Source organism: Phyllostomus hastatus, unplaced genomic scaffold (genome assembly GCF_019186645.2).
Source record: "Phyllostomus hastatus isolate PE091 unplaced genomic scaffold, TTU_PhHast_1.1 phas_contig_37, whole genome shotgun sequence".
NCBI classification, from domain to species: Eukaryota; Metazoa; Chordata; class Mammalia; order Chiroptera; family Phyllostomidae; genus Phyllostomus; species Phyllostomus hastatus.
The window spans coordinates 12597102-12625094 of NW_025333867.1; the positions used below are offsets into that span (position 1 = coordinate 12597102).

The 27993-nt window shown below is 35.8% G+C and overlaps 1 protein-coding gene across 1 annotated transcript in view; it reads right to left on the reverse strand.

The window, feature by feature from the left end:
- Window positions 1–2633: 2633 nt before the first annotated feature.
- Window positions 2634–27993, reverse strand: part of SLC5A7 (solute carrier family 5 member 7) — a 30445-nt gene continuing 5085 nt past the window's right edge. Inside the window, exons 3-9 of the mRNA XM_045841719.1 lie at window positions 26274–26387; window positions 24976–25131; window positions 20981–21129; window positions 17158–17301; window positions 10703–10856; window positions 5379–5596; window positions 2634–4335 (exon numbers count right to left, since the gene is read on the reverse strand). Coding sequence (XP_045697675.1) covers window positions 3709–4335; window positions 5379–5596; window positions 10703–10856; window positions 17158–17301; window positions 20981–21129; window positions 24976–25131; window positions 26274–26387 — 1562 coding nt within the window. The 3' untranslated portion in view covers window positions 2634–3708. The remainder of the gene's footprint in view (window positions 4336–5378; window positions 5597–10702; window positions 10857–17157; window positions 17302–20980; window positions 21130–24975; window positions 25132–26273; window positions 26388–27993) is intronic.

Below are 27993 nucleotides of genomic sequence, written 5' to 3' on the forward strand. Positions count from 1 at the left end.
TAATGTAGCCAGTGTCTAAAATTTTTCTGTTGCTTTAGTTTCATTGAGAATGAGTTTTTAAAAATTATGTCCATTGAATAGAGATGGAAGGGTACAAAGCTGTTTGCATGATGTCAAAACACTGCAAGTGTGAGTATAAATCCTTATCTTTTACACTTCCATCTCTATTCCTTCCTTGGAAACTGGGGAATTTTGTGTGTGGAGGTATCTAAATAAAGACCCTGCAATCTTTGTTTCATTCCTTTTGATCTTCAACTATTATGGTCCTTTAAAAATTGTCTGGCTAATATTTAGCTTATTTATTAGTGGATTTTCTACTAACCCAGTTTTTATTAAAATATTTTATTTATTTATTTTTAGAGATAGGGTAAGGAAGGGAGAAAGAGAGGGAGAGAAACAGCAATGTGTGGTTGGGACCTGGCCCGCAACACAGGCATGTGCTTTAGATGGGAATTGAACCAGTGACCCTTTGGTTCACAGGCTGATCTACTGAGCCACACTAGCCAGGGTCCAGTTTTTTTTTTAAATATGTATCTAGTTTGAGAATAGGTAAAAAATAATGGGCTTAATAAAAAATAGAACATTATTTGTTAACCAAAATAAGTTACCTAGTTTTTTTTTTTATATTTTAGATAAGGTAAACTATTTCCTTCCATCTTTGTTATTACAAAATTAATGCAATGAACAAAGTTTTTACTATTGATATTTATTCTTTTTCATTGGATTTAATATGGTTATTTTCTTGAACAATTGTTTCCTTACAAAACTGTAAAATACAATGTCTGTAAAGAAAGTAAACTCCTCTGCTGTACTCTTTTATGCTTTTTCTGTGAATGCACAAGCCTAAATAGGTTTAAACAAAAAGTTATGGTGATGGAGTGGATAAAAATATGATTAAGGTAAGTGTGCTGGAAAGCATGGCACATCCGAAGTATCATGTTTGCCAGAAACGGTAGTCTCCATCAATTAATCACTTTTACAGATCACATGATTTCATGTCTATAGTTTTTCTTTAAAGTGTGTCCTGCCCCTGGCTCTTCTCTCAATCCATGTCTGATAATCTTGGGATATCCACCCTTATTAATTCCAAAAATGTCCTCCTTCCAAGTGCTCCAGAGGTCATTGGGCATAGAGTAGAATTCTGATCAAATAGATGAGTAAAACTAATTTTCTTCTCACTTAGGTATAAATAATGTTCTGTAAAGATTCTGAGTGCAATGTCATATTCATCTTCAAATTTTTAAAAAAGATTTATTTATATATGTATTTTTAGAGAGAGGATAAGTGAGGGAGAATGAGAGGGAGAGAAACATCGATATGTGGTTGCCTCTCATGTGTCCCCTACCAGGGACCTGGCCCACAACCCAGGCATGTGCCCTGACTGGGGATTGAACTGGTGGCCCTTTGGTTTGCAGGCTGGTGCTCAGTTTACTGAACCATACCAGCCAGGGCTAACCCTCAAGTTTTGATAAAACATTAAAAATATGGGGTGTTACGACATGTAAAATTATTTCATTTTATATTTTAAAATTTACCCTGAAAATTTAATTTATGCTTAATAACAAAAATATATTATTTGATGTTTTGGGGCAGTACAACTAAAAAAAGGAAATCTAACTTCTCAATCACAACTTCTATACATAATTTTAAACACTGTATTAACTTCTCTTTATATATGAATCACACACAAAAAATTCTTTTAGAAAAATTGCTTTCATTTGAATAATTCAGGTTGCCTCTCTTTATTAGATCAAATGCTCAGATGATTTTTTTTAGTTCATCAGTTTATTCTGCTTTTTTACACACAGCTCCAGTTATTTCTATTTTGTGACTGGTGGGAAAGCATTTAAAATTCAAAAATGACTACAAGCCATTACATATCTATCTATACACTCACATATTTTTTAACTCTAGAAAAGGAGCAAAATAGTATTTAATGACTCATCTTATGAAAGTTATGTAGATACCAAATGTTAAAATTGATAGCTTCCTCCTTCTAGAACTTATTTTTACTTTATGCTTTTTTCTGCATTTCAAAATTCACTGTATACTTTTTATAGTGGTGATTTGTCCAGTGCCTAAGGATGGCTTACATGAAAAAGTGCCAAAGAACAGTTTTTTAAAGTATATTTTTATTGAATTTATTAGGGTGAGATTGGTTAATAAAGATATAGTTTTCAAATGTAGACTTTTATTATACATTTGTATTGGATTGTGTGTTCACCATCAAAAGTCTAATCCCTTCTGTCACCATTTATCCCCTCTTTACACTCTTTTATCTAATCCTACTCTCAGTCCCCTCTGGTAGTTACCGTACACTGATGTCTGTATCTGTGAGCTTCTTTGCTGCCTGTTGTTTGTTTGTTTTTTGCATAATCCTTTCACCTCTTCCACCTAGGCCCCAACCACACCCCCACTACAGCTGTCACTCTCTTAACAGTAAATCACCCTCTTTAATAAGGGTGAAGGGATTAAAAAGTACAAATTGGTAGTTACAGAAAGTGAGGGAATGTAAAGCACAATGTTACAATATTGTATAAAGTCAATATTATTGACTTTATAAAGAATAAAGTCAATAATATTGTAGTAACTATGTATGGTGCCAAGAGGGTACTTGAAATACTGTGGGGCTCACTTGTAAAAGTAAATGATTGTCTAAACAGTATGCTATACATATGAAAATAATACAAAATAATGTTGAACATAAACTGTAATTAAAGTAAGTGTTAAATTAAATAAAAATAAAAATAAATAAATAAATATCTAAAGACATGCAGTGCATCTCAGTAACTTTATCTGGTGTTATGGCACTATCTCATCTTACATATGGCTCAATTTCACTTCCAATAGTAGTTTAGATAGTAAGCAAAGACATTACTTCTTTAATCATGAATCAGAATTTTGTAAACTTCAGATGAAGGTAAAAATGCACTGTTTTTTCATCTTAATGACCTTGTTGACATATTGCTTTAAGGTTGCCTAATAATCCTGTCTTCCATGCTTCAGGTACTCTCCTCAATGTATGTGGTAGTTGCAGACTCATTCAAAGAAGCTCAGTGCTCCCCTACAAAGATGGAGTGTATTTTCCTATCACCTTGCACATAAAGAATTCATTATATAACATTTTTGTGTGTTTGCTTTATTTATGCTTAGAATTATACATGCCACTACTAAAAGAAAAATGCATATTCGACATGTGTTATAGTTAAGAACACAAATTAAGGGGTACATTATCAAATCAAGAAAATCAGCTATTTAATTCATTGCACCATTCATTGGTGTAATGTTGAGTTATTCTCATAGCTTTAGGGTGGTAATTAAACTGCACTCACCAGTGCACTAGCAAACAAGGTCTGGATCAAGATGACATAATTTTCTTGGCTCCTTCATATCTACTTTCTTTTTCACAATAAAGATACTCTGTTTGGCCCTCTGTTCTTTGGGTGGGGCTTTAACTGATTTTTGAATACTTTGTAAAGCTGTCTAGTGTCAAACCAAATGAGGATGAGAACAGCAATGAGAAAGAGAGCTGTTGCTCTCCTAGGTACTCCTAGCTTGGCTTGTATTTGTACAGTTGCACTTTTTATATGGATTTTTGTCCTCCTGAATGTTATTTTTAAATATATTTGTATATGCTACACACTATCCTTCCAGCACTAGCCTGCTCTAGAGCTGTTTGAGGAAGCAGTACTTTGTTTGGATGGGTTATTATAAATTCTCTTCAGTCCCAGACCCTTCTGGGCTGGAGTCCACGTCAAGAAAGGCCTCTTTATTGGTAAAAGTTGAGCTGAGAGTTATGCTCTGTCGGGGCTTCACAGGTGCAAGTTCATCTAATTTAATATTTTCATTTTTGACCAGAATTGTCTTATCCATGTTTTCTTCACTGTGCCTTGCGACAACAGCATCAAATACATCTAATTTTGGTGGCAGGGTTCCGCTTTCAAATAGGTATTTGGCTAGATAAGAAATGCCAATGTTGGATAAAAATGAGGTAACCATGGCAAGAGTTTTAAATGGGAACCTCTGATTGTAGATGCCATTCTTATCAGAGTAATAACCAGGGTAAAAGATCAAGGGCTGCAGATACAGATATGGCTCCCCACCAGTTATTCTCAGGAAAAGACCAGAAACATAACCTGCCACAGCTCCATATGTATTGGTCCCCTTGACAAACAGCACACAAAGTAGTTGTGGGAAAATGATGATGTAAACGAGGTCTGAGCTGAGGTACCAGAGCCCGTACACGGTCTTTGTTAGCAATGCCATAGCCGTTGCAGATGCTCCAAACACAAACACCGTGATTCGCATAACCCAAACGATTTCCTTGTCTGATGCCTGCAAGAAATTGCCACAGTGTCAGCTTTTCACACAATGTATTGGCTCATGCAGGTGAAGAATGAGATGCACTTCTGTGCTTTAAAACTGGTCAAAACCATTCCCTGGTTTCAAATGGCTTCATTTATGGGCAAAACCAACCTAAACCACAGCATATGAAGCAAGCAATCTAGGCTGCCTCCCTGGTGGGCTTTTTGGAAGGGTTTCTGAGTACCTTATGCAGGAAACACAGACCACCTGCACCTTTCCCTGGCTGTGCAGGGCAGAGGGGAGATGAGCTGTGTTGTCATAGGAGAATAATAATGCAAGGGGGGATTTTGCTTACTTTTCATTTAAAGAAATAGTTCTTGTGTGGCAGAGGAAGCAAGAATAAACCATTCTCTCTCTCTCCATAGGAGCCCTACCAAATTTAAGGTTGACCACCTTAAAAAACAAGTGGGACCATTTTGTTAACTCTGACCTAGAAAATCTAGAGAAAGACAAAGCCTTAGTCAAAGGAAGAAGGCAGAGAAGGATGTTGGGCCTTCAGTAGCCCACAACAGAATGCTGTTCTGCACCTACTTAACACAACAGGAAAGTCAAATGGGGAGGCTATTTTCAGACAAGGGGCACTTGAGAGTCAAGTGAAGAGTAGGACAGATGTTAATACAAACACCAATGAAATAACTCACTCACTATATTCTGCTTCCACTAGGGATCTCAAGTTTCTTATCATATTCAACTAAACTCAAAATTTTTCTAAGATATTTCAGGTTTCATTACTCTTTCATTAGAGATATGAGAGTTTAAATTATAGAAATATAATTGTACCTCTTGGAAAATAGTTATTTTTCTCTTTTGCCTTCTGTATTAACATGAATGATAACATGCATTAAAAACATTCATACATAGCGTAAGTAAAAACCATTATTTAACCTTGTGTGCTTAATCAAAATAGGGTCAAATTTAATATAGAACATTAGTAAGTATATAATACTACATACACAATAAAAACACTGACAAAGACAGTAACAATGATGTAACATTTTAAAAAGACTTCTTACATTTTGTCTGAATGAAAGCTGGTAGATGTTGCGAGCAAACATTGAACTTGCTGACAAGATAGAAGAATCTGCTGATGACATGACAGCAGCAGAAACTGCACCAAGACCAAAGAAAGAAATGTATACAGGACAGAGATACTGCAGAACAATTGGTAAAATCATGTCTGCTTCTTCTTTACTTTTGGGATCTGGAATCCCATATGCTGTCTGGTTCCAGTCTGTTGAATAGAAACAAAAAGCATTAACAACCACTGAAGAGTCATACATTCTTTATCAGTCTGGGGTCATCCTATTTACTAGGGAGTTTTTTAAAGAAATTCAGAATGTATAAATTAACCTTATTAGCTGGGAAGCCTAATTATTCTAACTAGGTATGTTAGCCTACTTAGGGGGAAGTCCATGTACTGGTCAAGTGAAATTATCTTACAGGTCCTGGCCTCTAATGGGTTTTGGTTACACTTAATCTTATTCACAACGTCTGCAAAGAATACGATGGTGATCTGTCTATCTATCTATCTATCATCTATCTATCTATCTATCATCTATCAACCTATATCTTCTTCAATGGTGGCATTCTACTGTACAGAATCATAGAAAAAATATTAAACTGAGCCATTGATTATTTCTTCAACCATTTGAAGACATGAGCAGTAACTCAATGTTTCATTCCTGAGTCCTTAGTTATATATGCATAAATGGGTGAGGACAGTACTGGGTCTATTCTCACTCATACCCTTCCTGGATAAAAAGTTGGTTTTGGAGCTTCATCGGCATTACTTCTTCCCAATTAAATTCCTTTTTGCATCAGCTTTTACTTACTGGAAATAGGAACTATGATAGATAAAGGAAAGTCTCTTTTTACTGGGTAAAATGTTCAGGAATGAGGCTGACATTTTCAGAATATATTTGGATTCTGTGGTATACAGACTTTAAATATAAGTTTATCTTTGGATAGCTCCTTTAATATTTAGTTATACAGTCGTCCCTCACTATATCATGGTTCACTTATTGTGGCTCCACTGTATCGTGGGTTTTTTTTTAAATATATCTAATTCTGTATTGCAGAGTTTTTGCTATATTGTGGGATTTTGCAGTATATAAGTATTTATATATTTATGATTTTAATTATTTTTGCCTAAAAAATTTAAACAGTATAAAAATACAAAAAAGTTAATTCAAACATATTAAAAGAATATTAAATAGAAATACAATATAGTATATATTTCATCAGAGGATGAATACCATGCTATACACAATGGAAATGCAGTATGCCACAACTACTTGCACAAGTTTGCCAACATGTGATTGTACACGGCACACTATTGGCTGATGAAATGGAAGGTGACCAACCACAGCACTGTGTTCTGTATCCTGGGTGCTGATTGGCTCAGTGACCATAGCATGGGTCTGTTTGCTCTCCTGCACTGCCTCTCCTTGTCCGCTTCACAGTGACATCTGATTGCTGTGTGTAGTGTTGCTCTGTGGTGTTGTGTTTTTGTGAAATTTTTGTAAAGTTTGAATTTATTTCAAGCCCTATGATGCCACCCAAACATTCTGCACCTTCTAAGGCTTCTGGCAGTGCATCCAAGTGCCAGAGGAATATGCTTACCGTCAAAGAAAAGGTGGAAATTCTCAACATGTTAAAGGAAGGCAAAAACTATGCAGTGGTAGGCTGCCATTACGGGATCAACAAATCTACTGTTCACTACTTAAAGAAAGACGAGAAGAATATTAGGTCTATGGAAACAATGACTTTTAGCAAGACTGCAAACAGGGTGGTCACTTCCTTCAATAAGGCCATTGTGAGGATGGAGTCTGCACTGGCCCTGTGGATAAATGACGGTGGGAAGAAGAATATCTCGCTGGATACGAACACCATCCTGGCAAAGGTCAAGAAACTTTATGATAGTTTTGTGGAAAGCACGGATGTTCATGACGGTGATGAGGATGAAGATGAGGACAAGGATGCAGTGGCAGGACTGTTGAGTGCTTCTCCCACCAGACCAACCCCATTCAGTGCCAGCAAGGGCTGGTTTGAGAAATTTCAGAGATGCTTTGGATTTAAGAGTGTTTCTCTGCCTGGAGAAGCTGCCTCTTCGGATAAAAAACAGTGCCAGCAACTCCCCATAACTATGTTCATCACTCGGATGGAGAGATCAGTTATGACTATGTGTTTAGCAGAAATAGAAGACACAGCCCAGGGTGAAGATACTGTACCGCCTGAAGAAGTGGTGCTTTCAGAAGAGCTGTAATTCTCCTCTTGGCTGTGCAGGACATTCATCTCATTGTCATCACCTTCATCGCCATCAGTACTGCACGGCTACATAATTCTTGATCTTTATCATTCAAATTTCATACATCACTGGTGAGTACCCATATAGAATTTTATATGTTGTTAAAATTACTTAGGTTTAAAAGTGTAGAAAGTGTTTAAGAGCATATGAAGTGTTTATAAGAGAGTGGGAAAGGTTTATAGGAGTGTGGGAAGGGTTTATAAAGCCTTAAAATATATATAAATAATAAAATACATATAACGCTGCTACTTCAAGGATTTTCACCTATCGAGGGAGGTATCTGGAACATAACTCCTGCGACAGGTGAAGGATCACTGTATAGTAGTCCTCCATCTGTGTTTTTGCTTTCCATTACTCATAGTTTTTACTTTTCAGTTACTTGTGGTCAACCATAGTCTGAACATAGAAAATTCCCAAAATAAACAATTTATAAGTTTTAAATTGCACCATGTTTTGAGTAATGTGATGCAGCCTTTCACAGTTCTGCCCCATCTGGCTAGCAATGTATATATCTATGCTGTATATGTTCCTCACGCATTAGTCACTTAGTAGCTGTCATGGTGCCACACTGCTTGTGTTTAGCTAACCTGTATGCAGTGTCACAATATCTACACCATTCACGTCACTTCATCTCATTATTATATGCATTGTGTCACCACCCATTATCACCAAAAAAAGAAAGATGAATACTGTAAAATAAGATATTTTGAGAGAGATAAAGACCACATTCATATAACTTTTATATAGTATATTATTGTAATTATTCTATTATTGTTAATATATCACTGTGCCTAATTTATAAGTTAAACATTATCATAGGTATGTAAGAATAGAATAAAACAGTATATATAACAGATCCTCAAATAATGTCATTTTGTGAAATTGTTGATAAGATATCACAGGAACCGAACCCTTCCTAAAACTGACTTCATTATATGTTGATTTGCTTAAAATTGCAGAACCTATCAATGGCATTAAGTGAGGACCTACTATATTAGTTTTGGTACTATCTGCAATTTCAGGCATGTGTTGAAGGTCTTGGACTGTATCTGCCCATGGATGAGGAGGTGACTTGTAGTAGTATGTGCTAAAAAATACAACAGATTCTTTGTGTGTACATTAGTATAGCTCCTTCTTTTATTCATTGAACTTTTGTAATGTCATGAGTAAAGAACCAAATAGGAGTCTTTTCCCTTAGACCTTACCATTTTTTCTCTCCCTGTTTTCCATTATAATTGTTCAAACCATGATTTGATAAAGCTTATTTTATAGCATTAACTAAGATGCTACGATACCAGAAATAACAACCACTAAAATGTGTACTTAATCCAAGAAAAAAAATCTTTTACACATTTTTCAGTCTATTGTCCTACAATGCACACATACACAGACTAATGGCCAGATCTGCCTTCTGATTATGACATACATGCTATCTTTTATTCAAAGCCACACAATCACCTTTGTCAGACATCTTTTTAAGTGTTTATTTATTAATCATGGATGAACTGGAGTAGAGAGTATACAATATGAACCATAACTGCTCGTTTCAAAATTAAATAATACAATAAATAGCTCTACTAATTGAAAATCAAAATAGGCATTGAGTATCATCCTGGATAATCTTTACAAAACACAACAGAGTGAAATGCCACCTTCTTAAGTCTGTTTTAATTAGTTAAACCTAGAGAGCTTCTTTAAATTTGGGCTGATATGACATACTTGCATGAAATACTCAAAAGCTGTATAACATGGGAACATAAGGTTCAGGAGTAATCAATAAACTCAATCAAGGGTGAGAATTAAAAAATGTTCTAGATAGAGGCTGATGGTGAGGTAAGCATTTTTAATGTTCTTTGTACCAATTTTGAATAAGTTATTCTCTAAGTGACTTAGTGCCTTAATTTATCTTTACCTACACATCTATTGACCAATTTCTCCAAAAAGGAAAACTTAACAAACTATTCAAAAGGTAAAGCAGGAATCTCAAGTCTAAAGTGGTCACAATGGCAGGTAAACTTCTTTTTAGCCAGTAACCATTGACTCTGGCTGTACTTTGACTCATCAAGGGGATTTTTAAAAAGCACTGGTCACTGGCTCTATCTTAGATCATCAAAATAAAATCCTTATGGGCTAAGACAGAAATGCTATTTTGCTATTATGCTATTTTTTAAGGAGTCTTTCTTCCCCTGAGTGATGTCAGTGTGCTACTTGGTTGAGAACCACTACTCACAGGATTGATTACAAATACACACTGTTGAAAAGTATAACAACACTGGGAGAGGGGATGCTTATAAATATTTTATTGGCATGGTGAGCAATGGAAAAATGTTTGGAGAGCATAAATGTAAGATACAATTTGAACACTGTATCAAAGGTATATATATGAGGGGGGACCAAAAATTATGGAATTACCTTCTGGAAGGCAGGCTCCTTGTGATACAGGCTTACTCTGCTACAGGACTGTTCTAGGAACCCGTCTCTAGCAGTGTACTAGCTGGCGTTGTTGTGAGAGGCTGCATTCAGCATCAGTGAATTGTTTTTGAAGACTCCTTCAACACATCTGCCTATTTCATGATGGGGGATTTATGAGTGCACCTGCCCACACTACTCTGAGTTCAGAACTTTTTGACTGAAAATGGCATGACCTCCATGCCATACCCTCGCTATTTACCCCATCTCAGCCTGAGTGACTTTTCTTGGTTTCCCTTAATGAAAAAAGTCCTCAAAGGGAAATGTTTTGCTCATGTGCAAGAGGTAAAACAAATAATGGCAGAAGCACTAAAAGGCATCAAAATCAACAAGTTCAAAAACTGTTTTGAGCAGTGAAAAAAAATCTTGGTAGGCGTATTGCATGAAATGGAGAGTACTTTGAAGGTGACTGAAGTTTAAATATGTGAGAATAATTAGAAATTTTTTAATAAATAAATTCTAGTTTTTTTGAGGGGAAGTGGGATAAGGAAAGCATTTGTGGTAATTGTTAACTTTGGTGAAGCCTGAGTGAGTAGATTAGTGAAGCTGCAATAGAGTTACCTGTTGATGCTCCAATGGCCCCGATGAGTATGGCTGGTAGAGCCATCACCAGGCATCCAAAAGCTGCCAGAAAGGACAGCACCTGAGCATAGGTGGCTGAAGATGAGGAGAGGACTCTCTGAAAGTAGGCTTGCCATGGGATTCCACCCAACATCTGCATGAGAACCACAGGAACTCAGAATGAATTGGAGGCAAGTAGAATCCATTAGATATTTTTAACATGAGATTTTTTATAATCACCTTCAGAATAGTCATTTGTACATCTCTGAAGTGTAGAAAATAGCCCTACATGCCACACATCTCAACTGCTTTCATTATGTTATTGTCATATTTATAATTATGCAGACTTTCCTCAAGTTGTTTTCCTTCATAATCATATGAAATGTTTTCTTTTCCTAAATTTACCTACTTGAAGTTGCATTACAATTACCATGAAGACTATTTTTTCTTATCTAGATGCCCATCTTAATCATCACAAAATTATCTCAAAATATTAAGATTCTGAAAATATGGAGTTTTTCATTCTGAACCCATATAACCCCATGAATATTTCCAGACTGTAATGTGTGCCAGGGAAGGTAATGGTTGTCAGAGCACAAAGATGAATAAGGACTGGTTCTTGCTTAGGCTTCACTGTTCCCTGGGAGAGTCAGTGCATCACAGTGTTTTCCAAAGTGGTGTGTGCAGAGTGCTAAAGACAAAACAGTAGGGCATCAACAATATTAGGATTTCTATTGATAGTCATTTTATTTCATACTTGAATGTTATATGGTTGTTTTATTAAATTATTTATAGTACATTAGTAAGGTGTATATATTTATATATAAATAATTTGTAATTACATGTACCTGTATTGGGAGTGTACTTAAAATTCATATTGAGGCAAATAAGTTTGGAGATGTTGAACTATTGTATAATATATTGCATGCAATAAAAAGATACTTATGGTAACAAAAGTGAAAAGCAATGAATCATGTGGGGTAACAGAGGGGTGGAATGGTGTGAGGAAGCACACTGCCTAGTAAACAGGAAAACTTACAGAAATGATATTGGAAAAAGTCCTTAAGCACTGAGAGGGTATACTAGATGGAGATGAAGAGAGAAGACAGTATCTGGCAGAGAATTAAATAGAAAAAGAAAGAAAAAGAACAACAAAGCAGCTATGAGAACACTATGTGTTTTGTGTAACTAGAAGTTAGGGTATAGGGAATGGTAAGAGAGAAGGCTGGGAAAATACCTTCCCTTTTATAACTGCCACATTCCTCTGATTGACATACAGTTAGTGTTCAATAAATACATATTATATGAATGAGTGATGATGAATGAGCTTCCCATATCACAATGTATTTAAGTTGATTCTTTAATTGCCAGTTTCTCTCAATAGGTTCTAAATCCTGGGATGCCTATCTTGTTTATCATTGTCACATCTACGCCATTCAGAATGCCTGCCACGTATTGATTCCAGAACAATTTTCTTTAAAAAAAAAAGCCATACATAGCCGCCTGGCTAAGATGGAGGTGTTGGTGCATACACTTTGCTTCCTTGCACAACCAAATGGACAACAAATTTAGAAACCAAAAATAAAACAACCTGAACTGCCAGAAAATTGAACTGTATTGAAGTCCAACAACCAAAGAGTTAAAGAAGAAATATTTATTCAGATTGGTAGGAGGGGTGGAGATGTGTAGTGTGGCAAGGTGGCTAATGGAGGACTGGGTGGGCAAGGCAGTGGCTGGAAGACCAGATGGATAAATTGGGAGGAACAACTGAGGAGCAAGGCAGACTGTGCAACCCAAGGTTCCAGCATGGGGCAATAAAGCCTCAAAACCTCTGGCTGTAAAAAGCTATGGGAATTGTGGCAGCAGAAGAAATTCCCAGCCTCAAAGGAGAGCTCATTGGAGAAACCCACAGGGTCTGAGAACATACACAAAAACCACCCACCTGGGATTCAGTACCAGAAGGATCCAATTTGCTTGTGGGAAGCAGAGGAAGTGACTGAAAGCCAGCCGAGAGCTGAGCAAGTGGCACTGTTTCCTTTTGAACCCCATCCCCACATATAGCACCATAATGAAGGCTAAGTGGACTGCTCCACCCTAGTGAATACCTTAGGCTCCATCCCTTAGAATGTAACAGGCCCTCAGAGACAAAAAAAAAAAAAGAAAAAACACAGCCCAAATGGAGGAACGGAAAAAATACAACTAAGTGATGAAGAGATAGCCAACCTATCAGGTGCAGAGTTCATAACACTGGTAATCAGGATGCTCACAGAAATGGTTGAATATGGTCACAAAATAGAGGAAGAAGTTAAGGCTATGAAAAGTGAAATAAAGGGAACCAACAGTGACTAGAAGGAAACTGGGATGCAAATCAACAATTTGGAGCAGAAGGAAGAAGTAAATATTCAACCAGAACAGATGAAGAAACAAGAATTCAAAAAATTAGGAGAGGCTTAGGAACCTCTGGGACTACTTTAAACATTCCAATGCCTGAATCATAGGGGTGTCAGAAGGAGAAGAGGAAGAACAAGAAATAGAAAACTCATTTGAAAACATAATGAAGGGGAAATTCACTAATCTGGCAAAGGAAATAGACTTCCAGGAAGTCCAGGAAGCTCAGAGAGTCCCAAAGAAGTTGGACCCAAGGAAGCACACACTAAGGTGTTGAGGTCCGCCCTGCCTGGTCTTAGGAATCTGTAAGCGCCTGTGACTATGGCTGAGTAAGAGGCCTCTGAACCAGGAGACGCTAAGGAGACAAAAACTTATTTCCCTGGCATAAACACTGCCTGTTCTAATGCCTGGCTCCCTGTGCATGATAGGCAGTCAATGATGGGTAACAATTCTCTAGGAAAGAGAATGAATCTAAGACAGATGCAATCATGTGGGAATGCCCTAAGGGAAGAGACTCAGGGGGCTGTGGAAATGAAGGGGTGATCAACATCGACCCCTGCCCTGTTGGCTTTGCCAAAGCCTGAGTCCTTGAGAAATCCAAGTCTCCCAGCTGCCTTTGTCTCCTCTGCCTGACTCAGACCTGCGGAAATAACAGGGATGGTGCAGTCCAGACCAGAGTCGGCAGATCCCCGGGGTAATCAGGCCTGAAACATAGAATGTGAAAGACCCTGTGAGATCTGCTTGCTGGAGGATGCTATTTAATTAAAATATGAAGGCACACAGAGGAAACAAAACTAAGTTTTTAAGTCCTGTAGTCTTTTTAAATGGTAAAACCCCTAAATCTCTGGCTTAGGATCCCAGCAGGAGATCTGCCAGCGCCTTTCAAAGCTAACTACTTATAATTTGCAAACGGGATTTGTATTTAAGAATAAAAGCTTGCTTGGGCAAAAAGATGAGGTACTCCCCGCTAGAGAGAGTGGTTGTTTTTGTCCCTATTTCTCCATAGGACTCAGTTGTCTGTGTGTATGTTTTTCTTGTGTTTCAATGAGCCACCTGCAGTGTTCTGCGATCACTGCCAGTCAGTGGCCCAACACTAAGGCACATCTTAAGTACACTACCCAAGATTAAAGAAAAGGAGAGAATCTTAAAAGCAGCAAGAGATGAGGAGACAGTTACCTACAAAGGAGTTCCCATAAGACTATCAGCTTATTTCTCAACAGAAACCTTCCAGGCAAGAAGGGGCTGGAAAGAAGTATTCCCAGTCATGAAAGGCAAGGACCTACATCCAAGATTACTCTATCCAAAAAAGCTATCCTTTAAAATTGAAGGGCAGATAAAGTGCTTCCCAGATAGGGTCGAGTTAAAGGAGTTCATCTCACCACCAAGCCCTTATTATATGAAATGTTAAGGGGACTTATCTAAGAAAAAAGATGATCAAAAATATGAACCGTAAAACATGACAACAAACTCACAACTATCAACAACCAAGCCTAAAAAAAGCAAAAACAAAACCAAACTAAGCTAACAACTAGAACAGAAACAAAAACGGAGGTCACAAGGAGCGTTATCAGTGGGGAGAAGGAGGGGAAAGAATGGGGGAAAAGAAGTATAAATGAAAGGGTAGGGACAAAGTACATGGGGGGAGGTTAAGAATAGTAAAGGAAATGAAGAAGCCAAAGAACTTATGTGTACAACCCATGAACATGAACTGAAGGTGTGGGGAATGCAGGTAGGGGGATTGCAGGATGGAGGGGAATAAAGGGGAGAATAAATGGGACAACTGTAATAGCATAATCAATAAAATATATTTTTAAAAGCCATAGATGTTCAAAAGTAAAAAAAAATTAAAGATTCTAAAATTTATAATCTCATGCCTCAAGTCTATATTTTTCCAAACATTTCCTTTTGTCTTTCAATTGGTAAATCAATATATCATTAACCTCTTCTATGTAAATCAATATTGCTCAATAATATCAATGACTACAGGGTCCAGCAGAAGTATGGCTTGCTTCAGTGTGGTTAGTAGAGTAATAATATGGGTATAATAATTTGTAGGTTTAATTTGAACATTTCACCTAAAATATCATATGGTATGCTTAAGTGTCATATTGTTAGGTTACAGAATTGTATGCTCACGATTTTGTAAGAAAAAGGGGCATTATTTGTGTCAGATCCTGTATATGAATTGATATATAATAATTTACATACCAATCTCTCTGGACATTTAGGTCACAAGTAGGGTAAACTCTGACTCCCACTGACAAACAGAAGCTCTGTTTGGCAAGGTGGAAAATGGGCCTGGAGGTGAGAGAGGTATGTGTGCTGACTTCACGGAGACCACTGATGGGCTCTCACAATAGGCCAGGTGAGGAAAGTTGTCAGCCTAATCTAGTGCTAACACAGGGACAGTGGGCAGGTTCGGGATGGGATTGAGTGATACCTTGAAGGCATCATGAGCAAAGCTTGACAAGTCATTTGTATGATAATTGGGAGATCAGAAAGATAACTGGAAGATCAGAGACCATTGGTGAAATATTTCAAGGCCTATTTCTATAGTTATTCATTCATTCATTCAACATCTATTTCAACTTATTCTACAACTTACAAAATCAACTTGACTTAGTCATATAACTTCATGAGATGGAACAACTTTAGCCATCACTGGATATTATACTTTATCTTGAAAATTAGTAAATCTGAGGACTAAACATGTGGTGTAGAAGAAATGACTTTGGGATTTTGATTCTTCTCTATTTCAGTCTCTTGCTCAGATAATTGTATGATTATTAATGAATTACCTAACTTATTCTAACTTCTCCATATAACCATAAATATCCCTGCCATGCAGGTACAATTACACACACATAATGTTTGATCCCTTTTTCCATTAAACTCAAAATTGCAAACAGTTCAAGAATAATTTCAGCTGATACATTTCTTAACAATCCTTGGGAAAGAAAACCCCTTGCCACCACAGGAAATTTTTTTTGTGGTTTTCCTGTGTTCTTAACAAGGAAATGTTTTAGTGAGACAAAAACATCTAATTTCAGTGCTAAAACTTAGCAGACTGCCACAAACACAAAGTACAATAATCACAACCTATTGTGAACCCTCTAAAGAGGAAAAATAAACAATTTTCCCTTAATTCTGATATAAAAACTAAGTGTTTAATTAATTTATTTATTTATTCATTTATTTTTTAGCCTCACCTGAGGACAAAACATTCCTATTGTTTTTACAGAGGGAGAGACAAACGAAGGGAGAGAGAGAGAGAATACATTGATTGCCTCCCAAACACTCCTGGACTAGGGATTCTATGTGCCTGTTCGGGGGACTGAACCCATAACCTAGACACCTGCCTCCATCATAAATCAAACTTGCAACCTTTCAGTTATAGGAAGAAGCTTCAACCTACTGAACCACCCAAGCCAGGGCAATGTTTTATTTTATAAAAATCTGTATAATTAGCCAAATCACAAAATATGACAGGTTCTTCAGGATTTTTACTCTTCCCTCACCTTGCAATCTGCCTTTATCTCTCCTGTGCCCACCTCCCACTGCCAGCATCTCTGCCCTGAGGTTCTGCTCATTCCCAAGTCACCTCTGGCTGTCCTAGGCTACTTTCCTTGAGGACACTTTTGCCAATTTATCTCATACACTTATGTCCTAGGGCACCACTAATTTACTTTCTGTGTAGAGACTGAGGTAATTAGTTCAGAAGAATTTGCCTTTAATGCCTAATTCAAAATACAAAAAAAAATCCTTTTAGATGGCTTGGCTCTCAGGTTGGGGAAGGTATCTGGAGATAGGACAAGTTGTTCCTTCATTTACAGCACAATGGAAATGTGTACACACCACATATAATACCATGGGTGGTATCCCTTTAAAATCTCATTTGCTTTCTCCAATTTGACACTGTAAATCGCTCCATCCTTCCAATAGAAATGGTAGGTTCAGAAATGGACAGGAGCCAGTAGGTGAAATTTACACGTAAACATTAAAATCTTGAAAATGCATTTGATTTTAGGAAAAGTTAGATTGCATTCCTCAGGTGAGACACCACTTACCAACAACAGAAAACTGTCAAGCCAAGTGTAGACTTCAAATGATTCAATGGTCCCCAGCCAAGGAGCCTGGTATTTGGTGTGCATGGCAGTGAACCCAATGTTGGTAACTGCAGGGTGTGACAGTGCAAAAGGGACGCTGATCCACTGTAACGAAAGAGTGACATTAGAGTATTAGGGAATGATTTTTAACTGTTTAGTATATGCCAGTCATTTATATGACATTTGTATTTTTTGTTTCTTTTATTCTTATAGACCATATATTTCAGTAGTTCCTCTTGTTCAGACAGAGAAGAACCTGGAATCATGTCCTCTGTGGAACATCATGAAAGGGTGACTTAGAAAAAAAGTTAAAGTAACTGCCTTGGCCAGTGTGGCTCAGTTGATTGGAGCATCATCCTGAACACATAAAAGGTTGCAGCCAGGGCACATGCCTAGGTTGGTTGCAGGTTTGGTTCTCTGGTTAAGGCACATGCCTAGGTTGCCAGTTCAATTCCTGATCTGGGAGTGTATGAGAGGCAACCAATTCTCTTTCTCACATCCATGTTTCTCTTTCTCTCTCCCCCACTCCTTTTCTATCTAAAAAGCAATGAAAATAATGTCCTCAAGTGAGGATTAAAAAAAGGTTAAAGTAACATATTTTCTACTTCTGTGTTTAATTACACCGATAATATCAACTATAGGAGCAGTCGCTAGACATTTGGGAAGGAAACATTAAATTTGAGAACATACATACTTATATAAACTTTTTATGTTTTCTTGAAATTAGAAAAAGTTATCCACTCATTAAAATGACAAGGAAAGATTTGATTGAGAAATGGTTGGATGAAACAAAGCTTCAAGGGTGAGTCCAGTACCTAATTGGTAGAAGAAAAAAGAAGGAACAGATAGTATCTGGCCAAGAGTAGAACATATGGTGTGTGTTTGTGTATGCATACACACATGCATGTGCACATCTGTTGGGTTAGGTTTGCTTTCAGGGAGGTGATTCTGTGAAGTAGGACACATAAAGATAGATATGTGGAGAGAGCCTTGAATTGTAAGCTAAAAGATTTATATTTTCTTTTGTTGGCAACTAGAAACTAGAGGAATTTCCTCTGGGTTTTAAAAATATTTTAGTAGAAATTCTTTTTCATTTTAATATCATAGAGATGAACAGTCAGTTAAGAAAAAGGGAGGAGTCAGGAAGAGTAGTCAGGTGGCACTGATATAATCCAGATAAAGTCCTGGGGCTGAGTAATGATATTGGAAATGAAAAGATATCAGTACAAAAAGCAAAAACTCATGAAGACAGATTCAATAGTCTCTAGTTATAGCAGTAAGAAAATAGGTCAGAAGAAAGAAAAAACTAATATGTAAACCTCAGATTTACAGTTGTAGGATGATTATAAAATCTACAGAATTATAGAATTTGAAAAGAGGAGATGGTTCATTCCATAAGTTGATTAATTATATGTGAGGGGGACCCCCCAAAAACCAAAATTTATTCATAAAAATGTGTATTTATTCTTAAATGTTTGAACTTCAGTCACATTCAAAGCACTCTCCATGTGATGCAATGCACCTTTTGAGAAGCTTTTCTCACTGCTCAGAACAGTTTTGGAACTTGTTAATTTTGATGCCTTGTAGTGCATCTGTGTTTTTTCATTTTGCCTCTTCCACATAGGCACAATGTTTTCCTTTGAGAACTTTTTTCATTCAGGGAAACCAAAACTAGTCACTTGGGACAAGATCAGGTGAATACTGAGGGCGGGACAGGAGGGTCATGCTGCTTCTGGACAAAAACAGCTGAACACTCAGTGTGGTATAAGCAGGTACTCTCATAAATCACCCAACATGAAATGGGCAAATGTACTGAGAGTCTTCAAAAGAAAATTCACTAAAGCTGAATATAGCCTCTCACAACACCAACTGGTACACTGATACTGATGGGTTCCTAGAACACTCACCTAGCAGGGGAAGCCTGTACTGCAAAGGACTTGCCCTCCACAAAATAATTCCCATTTTTTTAGAGGGGAGGTTTCCCTCATATGTATGTATAAGATTTGAAGCTTAAAGAACAAACTGTATTTGGCCTTTTATTCCAATTTAATAGGGCCTCAAGTAGTAACAAACAAAACTTTATTCCTTATCAATTTAGTTACATTTTGCAGCAAAAACCTCTCTAATATGTATCCTTCCATAATTTGCCCTGTCATGTTCAAATTAGTACATTTAATCTATGCACCTATGTGTTTTAAGTTCTGGTCTCATACAAAGCAATACATCATAAATAAATAGATTCACCCCCAGAAGTATGTTTCTTAGAGTGCCAAGTGCATTCTTTATGAGAACTGTCATTGTCTAACTAAGCTTACCTCTGATATTTTGAACAGATGTTTGTTTCTGGAAGTTTATGATGATGTTAAGAAAATTCAGAATTTCAGCACTGTCCACTTTCTTTTGGATATTTAAAAATAAAGAAAAATAGACTTCCTTGAGCAAGTTAAATATTTTTGGATTTGACTAAAATATAAGTGAGTAAAATTCAGTCAAATGCAAAAAATGACTGAACTGTTAATTCTGACTGTAATTAGTTCTTTTGAATTTTCCTCCTGTATATTAGTAATGCTAGAAAGTAAAGAACAAAACAAACACAAATGAGTATGAAATTCATTTTTCATTTTTCCTTTTTAAGTGTCTTAAACACTGAAAGGGTCCAAAGCTTTTCATGATACAAAAACAAGTAAACAAACAAACAAACAAGGAGAAGCAAGGCTGCTTTGATCACCTGAGTCACGATGTGCGGTCTTAGCTCACTCTGTCCATGGCCCTTGCACAGAGATCATGTACATGTATGAACCCCTCACAGCTCCCAGCACAGAGTGTGCATTCTATTTTCTCTATACTCTCTTAGGTGTTGTGTTAGGTGTTAGATATTATTATACACATAATTATAATCATCACATTTTAAGGTATTAATTTGCAAAAGCTAAACATTGACTAAAATTTGTTCATAACATCCAAAAGTGCTTTTAGTTCAATACTAATAATTTCATGTCTCATAAGTATACAGTACCTTTTATTTAATAAAGCACAGATATATTACCTAATTTAACCTGGGATATATATGCAGTACCTAATAAATCTTTTGAGTGCCTTACATAATTAAGCCTTTTCTTTGTTTTTAGACCCCAAATAGTAAATTAATATTGAATTAATATTGAAATAGACAGTATTTCCAAGGGGAGAATTTCTATGACTTTCGAGCAATTACAGAGATTAACTGAGACTAATATAAAATGAAGATAAGGGCATAACACAGTTTAGCATCAAGGTTTAAATTTTAACATAGAGGAAAGGGTCTTGTCTTCAAACCTCAAGGGAGATTACACATTAAGTTTCCACCAGATGTACACTTGAAGGAAAGGAAGACTTAGACTTTTTTAGGAATTAAACTGAAGGGACACTTTTCTGGCAAAATCTAACAAAACTAGAATTTTTCATTTAATTAATTCATTAAGAAATTTAATATTTCATGGTATCCAACTTACTATATATTACTTGGGATGAAAAATAACATTTCTGTTAGCTGTTGCTGTGTTAGTATAAAATGCTGCATTATCTTTTACAACAGGAGTAAGTAAAAGAAGGAAGTAACAGAGAGGACGGAATGAGGAGGTAAGGGGGAAGGAGGGAGAGAGGGAGGAAGGAAAGAAGGAAAAATGGGAAAAGGGGAGAAAGGAAGGGAGGGAGAAAGAAAGAAAGGAACAGAGGGGTAGAAGGAAGGAGGGAGAGAAAAAGGGAGAGGGGGAGGGAGAGAAAGTCTGTCAATGGCCCCACTTACCAGGCCTATGAAAATACAAAAGAGCTGAACAACATCCGTGTAGGCCACGGAATAGAGACCACCCACCAGGGTGTACAGAGTGGCGATGAGCGCAGAGACGATGACAGAAGCATGCACATTGATGTCAATGATCACACTGATGGTGGCTCCTAGAAGAATGCAAACAAGAAAGTGCTATGGTCAAGGTACTCAAATGGACTCCATGTTTTAGGCAAAGACATACTGAAAGTTCAGTGACAGCATGTATTTGTCCCAGTGTTATGTGAAATATGACAGCTAAAGTTAGTTTTCATATTGAAAATTTTAAATTTCAGTACATTGACTATGCATATACATGCATATATTTAAAAATTCTTCTAATTTAAAAATTAGTGCTTTGCTAACTTATTTATGTAAGGATGCCTGCAATTTATGATATGATTTCAGAATTCCATGAAATACATGAAATTTAATTCTAAAAGAACTTATATTAATTCTACCAATTATTGTAAACTCCAACTTAAAGTTAAATATATGCAATATATTTACTCACATCTATGAAAAAGCAACCCTTTATGATGAGCATACTAACCCATTTCCACATTTTACAATTAATATTCATCCTCTATTTTGCATGAACTCTGACTCCTGCTATCTTTTATTAGATGGCAGATGGTATAAGATACCAATGTTTGAGAAAAATTTGTAGGAGAAAAAATAAATTTGGTAAATTGCATCTATAACATTTTTCTCTCTCAACTTTGTTAAAGTTTATTTTGTTAATTTTATTTTATTTTACTTTATTTTGTTTTATTGATGGAACACTCCTGTTTTGCTCCTAGGACATCAATGTTGAAGAGCCCTAAATTTCAATATCATAGTTTTAAGTAGTTTTCCCCATCAAAATTTTAAACTTGCCTTCAAAATCAAATTTGTTTTTCTTACTTTATGGCTGTGTTTATTGTTTGTTTGTGTCTGTATTTCCAATGAGAATATGATGGCATGGACAGTTGGGCCACTGTGGTTCTTAAACTGCCAGATCTGCATTCACTTATTGCTTTACAAACCTTTTCCCCATTGTTCTCAAAAGCTGTCAAATTTATATTTCATATTATTAAATGCAGCAATGACAGCAATGCTAAAACACACACAACAAATCTGAATTTTTAGTTGCAAATTTGGTTATATTATCCCTCTTCAATTGCAGGCTGATAGTATACATAACCCACCAGAGGTGAAAATCCATTAAAATACAAAATACTTTTCAAACAAATTTTTCTTAATGCTTTGGTTTTGGTAACAATATTACATTTTCTTTCTTGAGTGAAAACCAAATTAATAAAAGGAAAAGTCTGGTGAGGAACTCAAGGATGATGATGATGAGTTTATTATAAGTGACTATGGATAACTGACTGAGTTGTTGTAGAGATATTGAACAAATTATTTTTTCTAAAATTATTTACTTCATGGTGAAACTTTAGTTGGCCATTTTTCTTTTTGTCTAGTTCTTTAATAACAACATTTTAAAGTTATATAGTTCATAACTTATAAATAGTATAATTATCACCCTACCCCTTTTCAATACTGTCTATATATTAATAGTAATAAGATCACTAGACTAGAAACCTAAAAATTTGGAATTCCAGTAGGTGCTGCCGTTTGGTTTTAACTCAGTGGCTGCAAAGAAGTCACCTACTTTTCTATCATTTTTAAGTTTGGGATGAATATTTCTCTAAAATATTTTCTAAATAATTTCATCATTTATAGTGAGTAAAATCAAAGTTATACTTCTAGATTTGTTGTTAAATATTAGTTTGCTAAAACATAAAATAAATATATTATAAATAAAGTTATAAAAATTCACTGAATTTGAGTTGTCAGGAATATAAACACTATACATTTCTTTAAAAAGTTTTAAGGTGCCCATTCATACCAAGACAATAGTTTAAGATTCTCTTAAGTTTCAGTGATGAACTATGTATACTCAGGATAAGGTGGTGCTTGATCTTATATTTGTTTATTCTTAAGTATCCCAAGTTATATCTAATAAACATTGACTTTGAATTACATCCAACTATAATTTTTAAAATAAACACAGGTGTTAAAAGTACACACACATTATCATTATCAGAGCATGCATTTCAACTAATATCAGTAATGTTTTCATATATATTGGTGATATGTATGTATGTGTAGACAGAAACATTAACATATTTTACATAAACTGACATACACACACTGAAGCACACACACACAGAAGTAGACACACACATACAAAATAATTAACTGCAGCAGAGATTGTTGTTTAGTTATTACGTTTTATATTTCCAAAATACTTTAAAACATTAGCTTATTAACTCTTTTCTCTCTTAAAGGCTCTGTTATATAAATTGATCTTTATTCAGTAAGAATAAATATTTTGTATTCTGTCAGATATTCAGCCCACTCCTTTTGGATATCTCAGCAGGCAGCTTGTCTTAAAACCAAATTTTTCCAATGTTGAAAACAATGATAAATAAACTATAATTGCTTCTTAGCTAATGAGAGCCAGGTAACAAAGGAGGTGCATTTTCACACATACTTTCATTAGAACACAAGTGCAGAGGTATTTGTGAAGTATTGTTATTTAGCACCATGCAAGTGCAACATTTTTCACTGAGTTATTACAGTATTTTATAACTCAAATTATCTTCTTTATTACATCAAGTCATTCCTCTATTTTACAATTGGAGACCAAGAAAATAAGATAAACTTATATAGGATTTTGAGAGAGAAAGGAGTTAAAGGTAGTATAAACTAATATCTGATATTGTAGAGACAAAATCTGATGATAATACTGAAACCAGAAGACATATTTGTAGTCTACAGCATATAACATAGAAAGAAATTCATCATATTTTACTTTTGTTTTGACCACTGGATGTCCAGTTGTAGACTTAATGCCTTTATGTCCAATTGTAAGAAGATATGGAGAGAAACAAAGTGAATGCCTGGATGTGAAACATTGATGTAGCTTACTGAGGAAAGTCATGGAACTTCCAACTCTATCCATCTTCCAGGAGGGACTCAACACTCAGTAAGATGACTTAGATTTCCCCTTGATCAAAAGGGAGGACATTGACCCTAAATATTTCCCATGATCCCACTGAAATCTCTTGTTTTCTAAATCTTGTAAGTGGGCCAAGAACCCAAGGACCAATAACAGGTTGCCCCTAGCATTAATTGATCTTGGTAATGAGTTAGACCTTAAAGAGTCTAAGATTATTTTCTAGATCTTAAACATGTCTATAACCCAGTACTTTGCCATGCAATGTGAATACATCAAGAAAGGATGTTACATTCTTTTTCTTTTTCTCTTTTGAAGAAAACAGCCAATAAATGGTTTACTCATTCATTTGTGATAGGATTACAACTGGTAACAAGGCACAAATCCTCCCTTCAAGAAATTTGTATTTTTTGTGAGATTGAAAATTTGGCATGAAATAGAAACATAATCACACAAAGTGATAAGTCCATTGAAAACAAAATTCTTTGTGTCCATAGGAAAGACATTAGCAAGTTCAAGATGACTGCTCTTGAGAAAGTGACATCTATGAGAAGAGGACAGTTCTTGGTTAGCTAGGTAGACATGAGAAAGAAGAGAGAGCTGAGTCTAAGGCAGAGGGCTTGGGAAGTGTCAGAGGCAAGAGAGAAGGAGTACAGTTATGAAAAAAGGAAGGAGGAGAGAGGAATAAGAAAGAGAGAATCAGAGGCTAAGTCATGAGAAGCCTATGAGCCTGGTTAAAAAGTTTGGTTTTAAAAAGGAAAGAGACATAATAAGGCTTGCATTTTAGAAGAACAAGTGTGATTACCATATGGAGACTACAGGAGTCATGTAGAACTGTAAGCAGGGAGGTGCATTAATCTTGGAGAAAGAGGCTGGGGAGGTCTGACCTGTGACCGAAGGAAGTGAAGTTGTGTATCTGATGTTCAGTTAGCCAGAGATTCAGGAAGAACAATGTTTTGTTAGTTCTTACCTAAGGCTGAGAAGATGGCTGCTGCCCAGAACATTTCTCCCATTAGTGCAGGGATAAAGAGGAGGCCACCCATGCGTTTTCCATAGATCTGCTGAAATGGGTCTAACATGGTCACATATCCCTTGGAACGCATAGGTTTTGCAAAAAACAGACCACCTAAAAGGAATGAAACAAGTGTTTATGAGAAAATAACAAATTCATAATGTAATATTCTTTATTATGCTATAATTTCTAGAGGGAAATAAAATTTTAAGAACACTTAATATATGTTGAAGAACCAGTCTAAAATAGTATCATGTGAGTATAGAACCAAGAAGTGTTTAGCAACCAAAGGCATATTTCTTAATACATTTGTCATTGTATGCATCCAAAGAACAATTGAATAGTGTGTCTGAGGCAGGTAGATTTAAAAAACATGGAGCAGCACAGCATTTACTAAAATGCCTTCATGCATCACCTAGCATAGCAAGTATTTAGATAGTTTGGGTAAGCACAAGATTTTTTTTTTAGATTTTTTTTTTATTTATTTTTAGAGAGGGAAGTGGGGGAGAAAGAGAGAGAAACATCAATGTGCAGTTGCTGGGGGCCGTGGCCTGCAACCCATGCATGTGCCCTGACTGGGAATCAAACCTGTGACACTTTGGTTCGCAGCCTGCACTCAATCCACTGAGCTATGGCAGCCAGGCTTGGATTTAATAAAAGTATTTTTAAGTACAAAAATAAGTTAGTAACACTATTATACATAATTCTTGACTTTTTATTAGTTTGATTTACAAAAAGAAATTCAGGTACACTTAAGGTGATTAATTTTTAATGATATATCCACACCATTTTTTAAAGAAAAAAATCATAATGTTAAAAAATTACTGTTCTGATAGCCATAATATCAAGGAATTTTTAACATATTCCATTTTTAAGAGATCAAATATTCTAAGCATGTGTTACTAATTTCTGGTAGCAGTTACTTAAGACTTTTGGTAACATTTTTCTTTTTTTTAAGATTTTATTTATTTATTTTTAGAGAGGGAGGGGAGGGAAATAGAGAGAGAGAGAGAGAAACATCAATGTGCGGTTGCTGGGGGTCATGGCCTGCAACCCAGGCATGCACCCTGACTGGGAATCGAACCTGCGACACTTTGGTTCGTAGCCCGCGCTCAATCCACTGAGCTACGCCAGTCAGGGCAACATTTTTCTACAATAGTTATTTACACTGTTTGACTTGTTATTTCACTTTTTATTTGTATTCCTGTTCTTTGTGATTTATTGAGTCAATCACTGAGATTTGAACTTTCACTTACCTAAAATCAGACTAAGAGAATATCCAATTGGTGCCTGAGCCCAAGCTAGACCATAATCTGGTACATACACTGCTTCCGCTGTTCCGTTGATATATCCTCCTCCAACCCAGGTCGCTGAAATAGAATGAAAATTGAGGGAAAGACATTCTCTTACTTGTAATACCTGAGACCTGCTCATTCTAAAACAGTGACTATTAGCCTCATGTGGCTATTTGGGTACCTGAAATGTGGCTGGTCCACATGCGCTGTTCTACGAGTGTAAATTACACACTGGATTTCTTTTTTTTTTAAGATTTTACATATTCATTTTTTTAGAGAGGGAAGGGAGGGAGAAAGAGAGAGAGAGAAACATCAATGTGCGGTTGCTGGGGGTCATGGCCTGCAACCCAGGCATGTACCCTGACTGGGAATTGAATCTGCGACACTACACACTGGATTTCAAAAGTGTAGTATGTTAAAAACTTTTTAAAAAAGACTTAGTTTGGAAAACTAAATGTAGGATTACTCAATTTTTTTTGTATTGACTACATGGTAAAATGAAAACATTTGCAACATATTAAGTTAAATACATTCCCTTATTTACATCAATTCAACTATTCTTTACATTGTCTAAAGTAGTTTGTAGAAAATGTAATATTACATTTGTGGCTCTCATTATATTTCTTTTGGACAGGATTGCCCCAGATGTCTTCTAAATCCATTTAGTCATCAACATTTATCGACACTTTTAAATGACATTATTAAATCATAAAATCTGAGATCATATGCAATGTAGTATGTGACTATTTACATTTTCAGTAAAACTATAACTTTGCCCCCAGTCTCCTAACATGGGTCAAGTGTCTTTATTTTGAGTTTCTCCTGTTTTAATTGTATTGATTAACCATGTAGATCATGACTATTGTCCTTAAAGAGTGTGTGTGTGCATACACACGAACATGCATGCAAATATGTAGTTGTGCATGTGTGTACTTTTTATTAATAGAGTAACTTTAAATCATACCTAAGTTATTTACTACTTTAAAGTGTTAAGAGAGTGAAGGAAGGGGAGAGATGACATTTACTCCAAGGTTAACTAAAGTGAGTTTAAATTACTTTTTCTCACTCTCTTCCCAAGTACCCTGCATATAATTAGGACCTAGACTAGTATTCAGAAAAATTTAACATGTTGAATGCATATCTACTTGCAATTCTTTGTTCTAATCTGGCTCTTCTAGTAAGCTATTTGACATTTCATAGAGAATAATAAATGTTTTAAATGTTATTTAGTAAAATTTCTATAACATAATAGCTGAAGGGCAGGTAAAGGAATCCCCCCAAAAACACATTTTGGTTGAGTAGGTTTGAAGATGATATACAAATTTTACCATTTTCTTTGATATTACAATATAATATTTGATTCTTGCTGAAGAACTAAAGTTAAAGGAACATTTACATTTCTGCAGTTTATATATTTTAATAGCCAAAATATTTAAAATAATTCCTATGTAGAATTCATGTAAAATTATAAGGCACGTAGATTAGTAAGAAGCTTATATATGAATGAAACTGAATTCTAAGCTATATCATCCAATTTGACTCTGAAAACTTTTCTACAATCTCACTGAATGTAAGTAAAATTTTAGAATATATGCATACATAAAACTATACAAAACAAGCTTTTCTGTTGTATTCATGCCAAAAATCTGTCTAAAAAAATAAAAAGCGAAGAAGAGAGAAT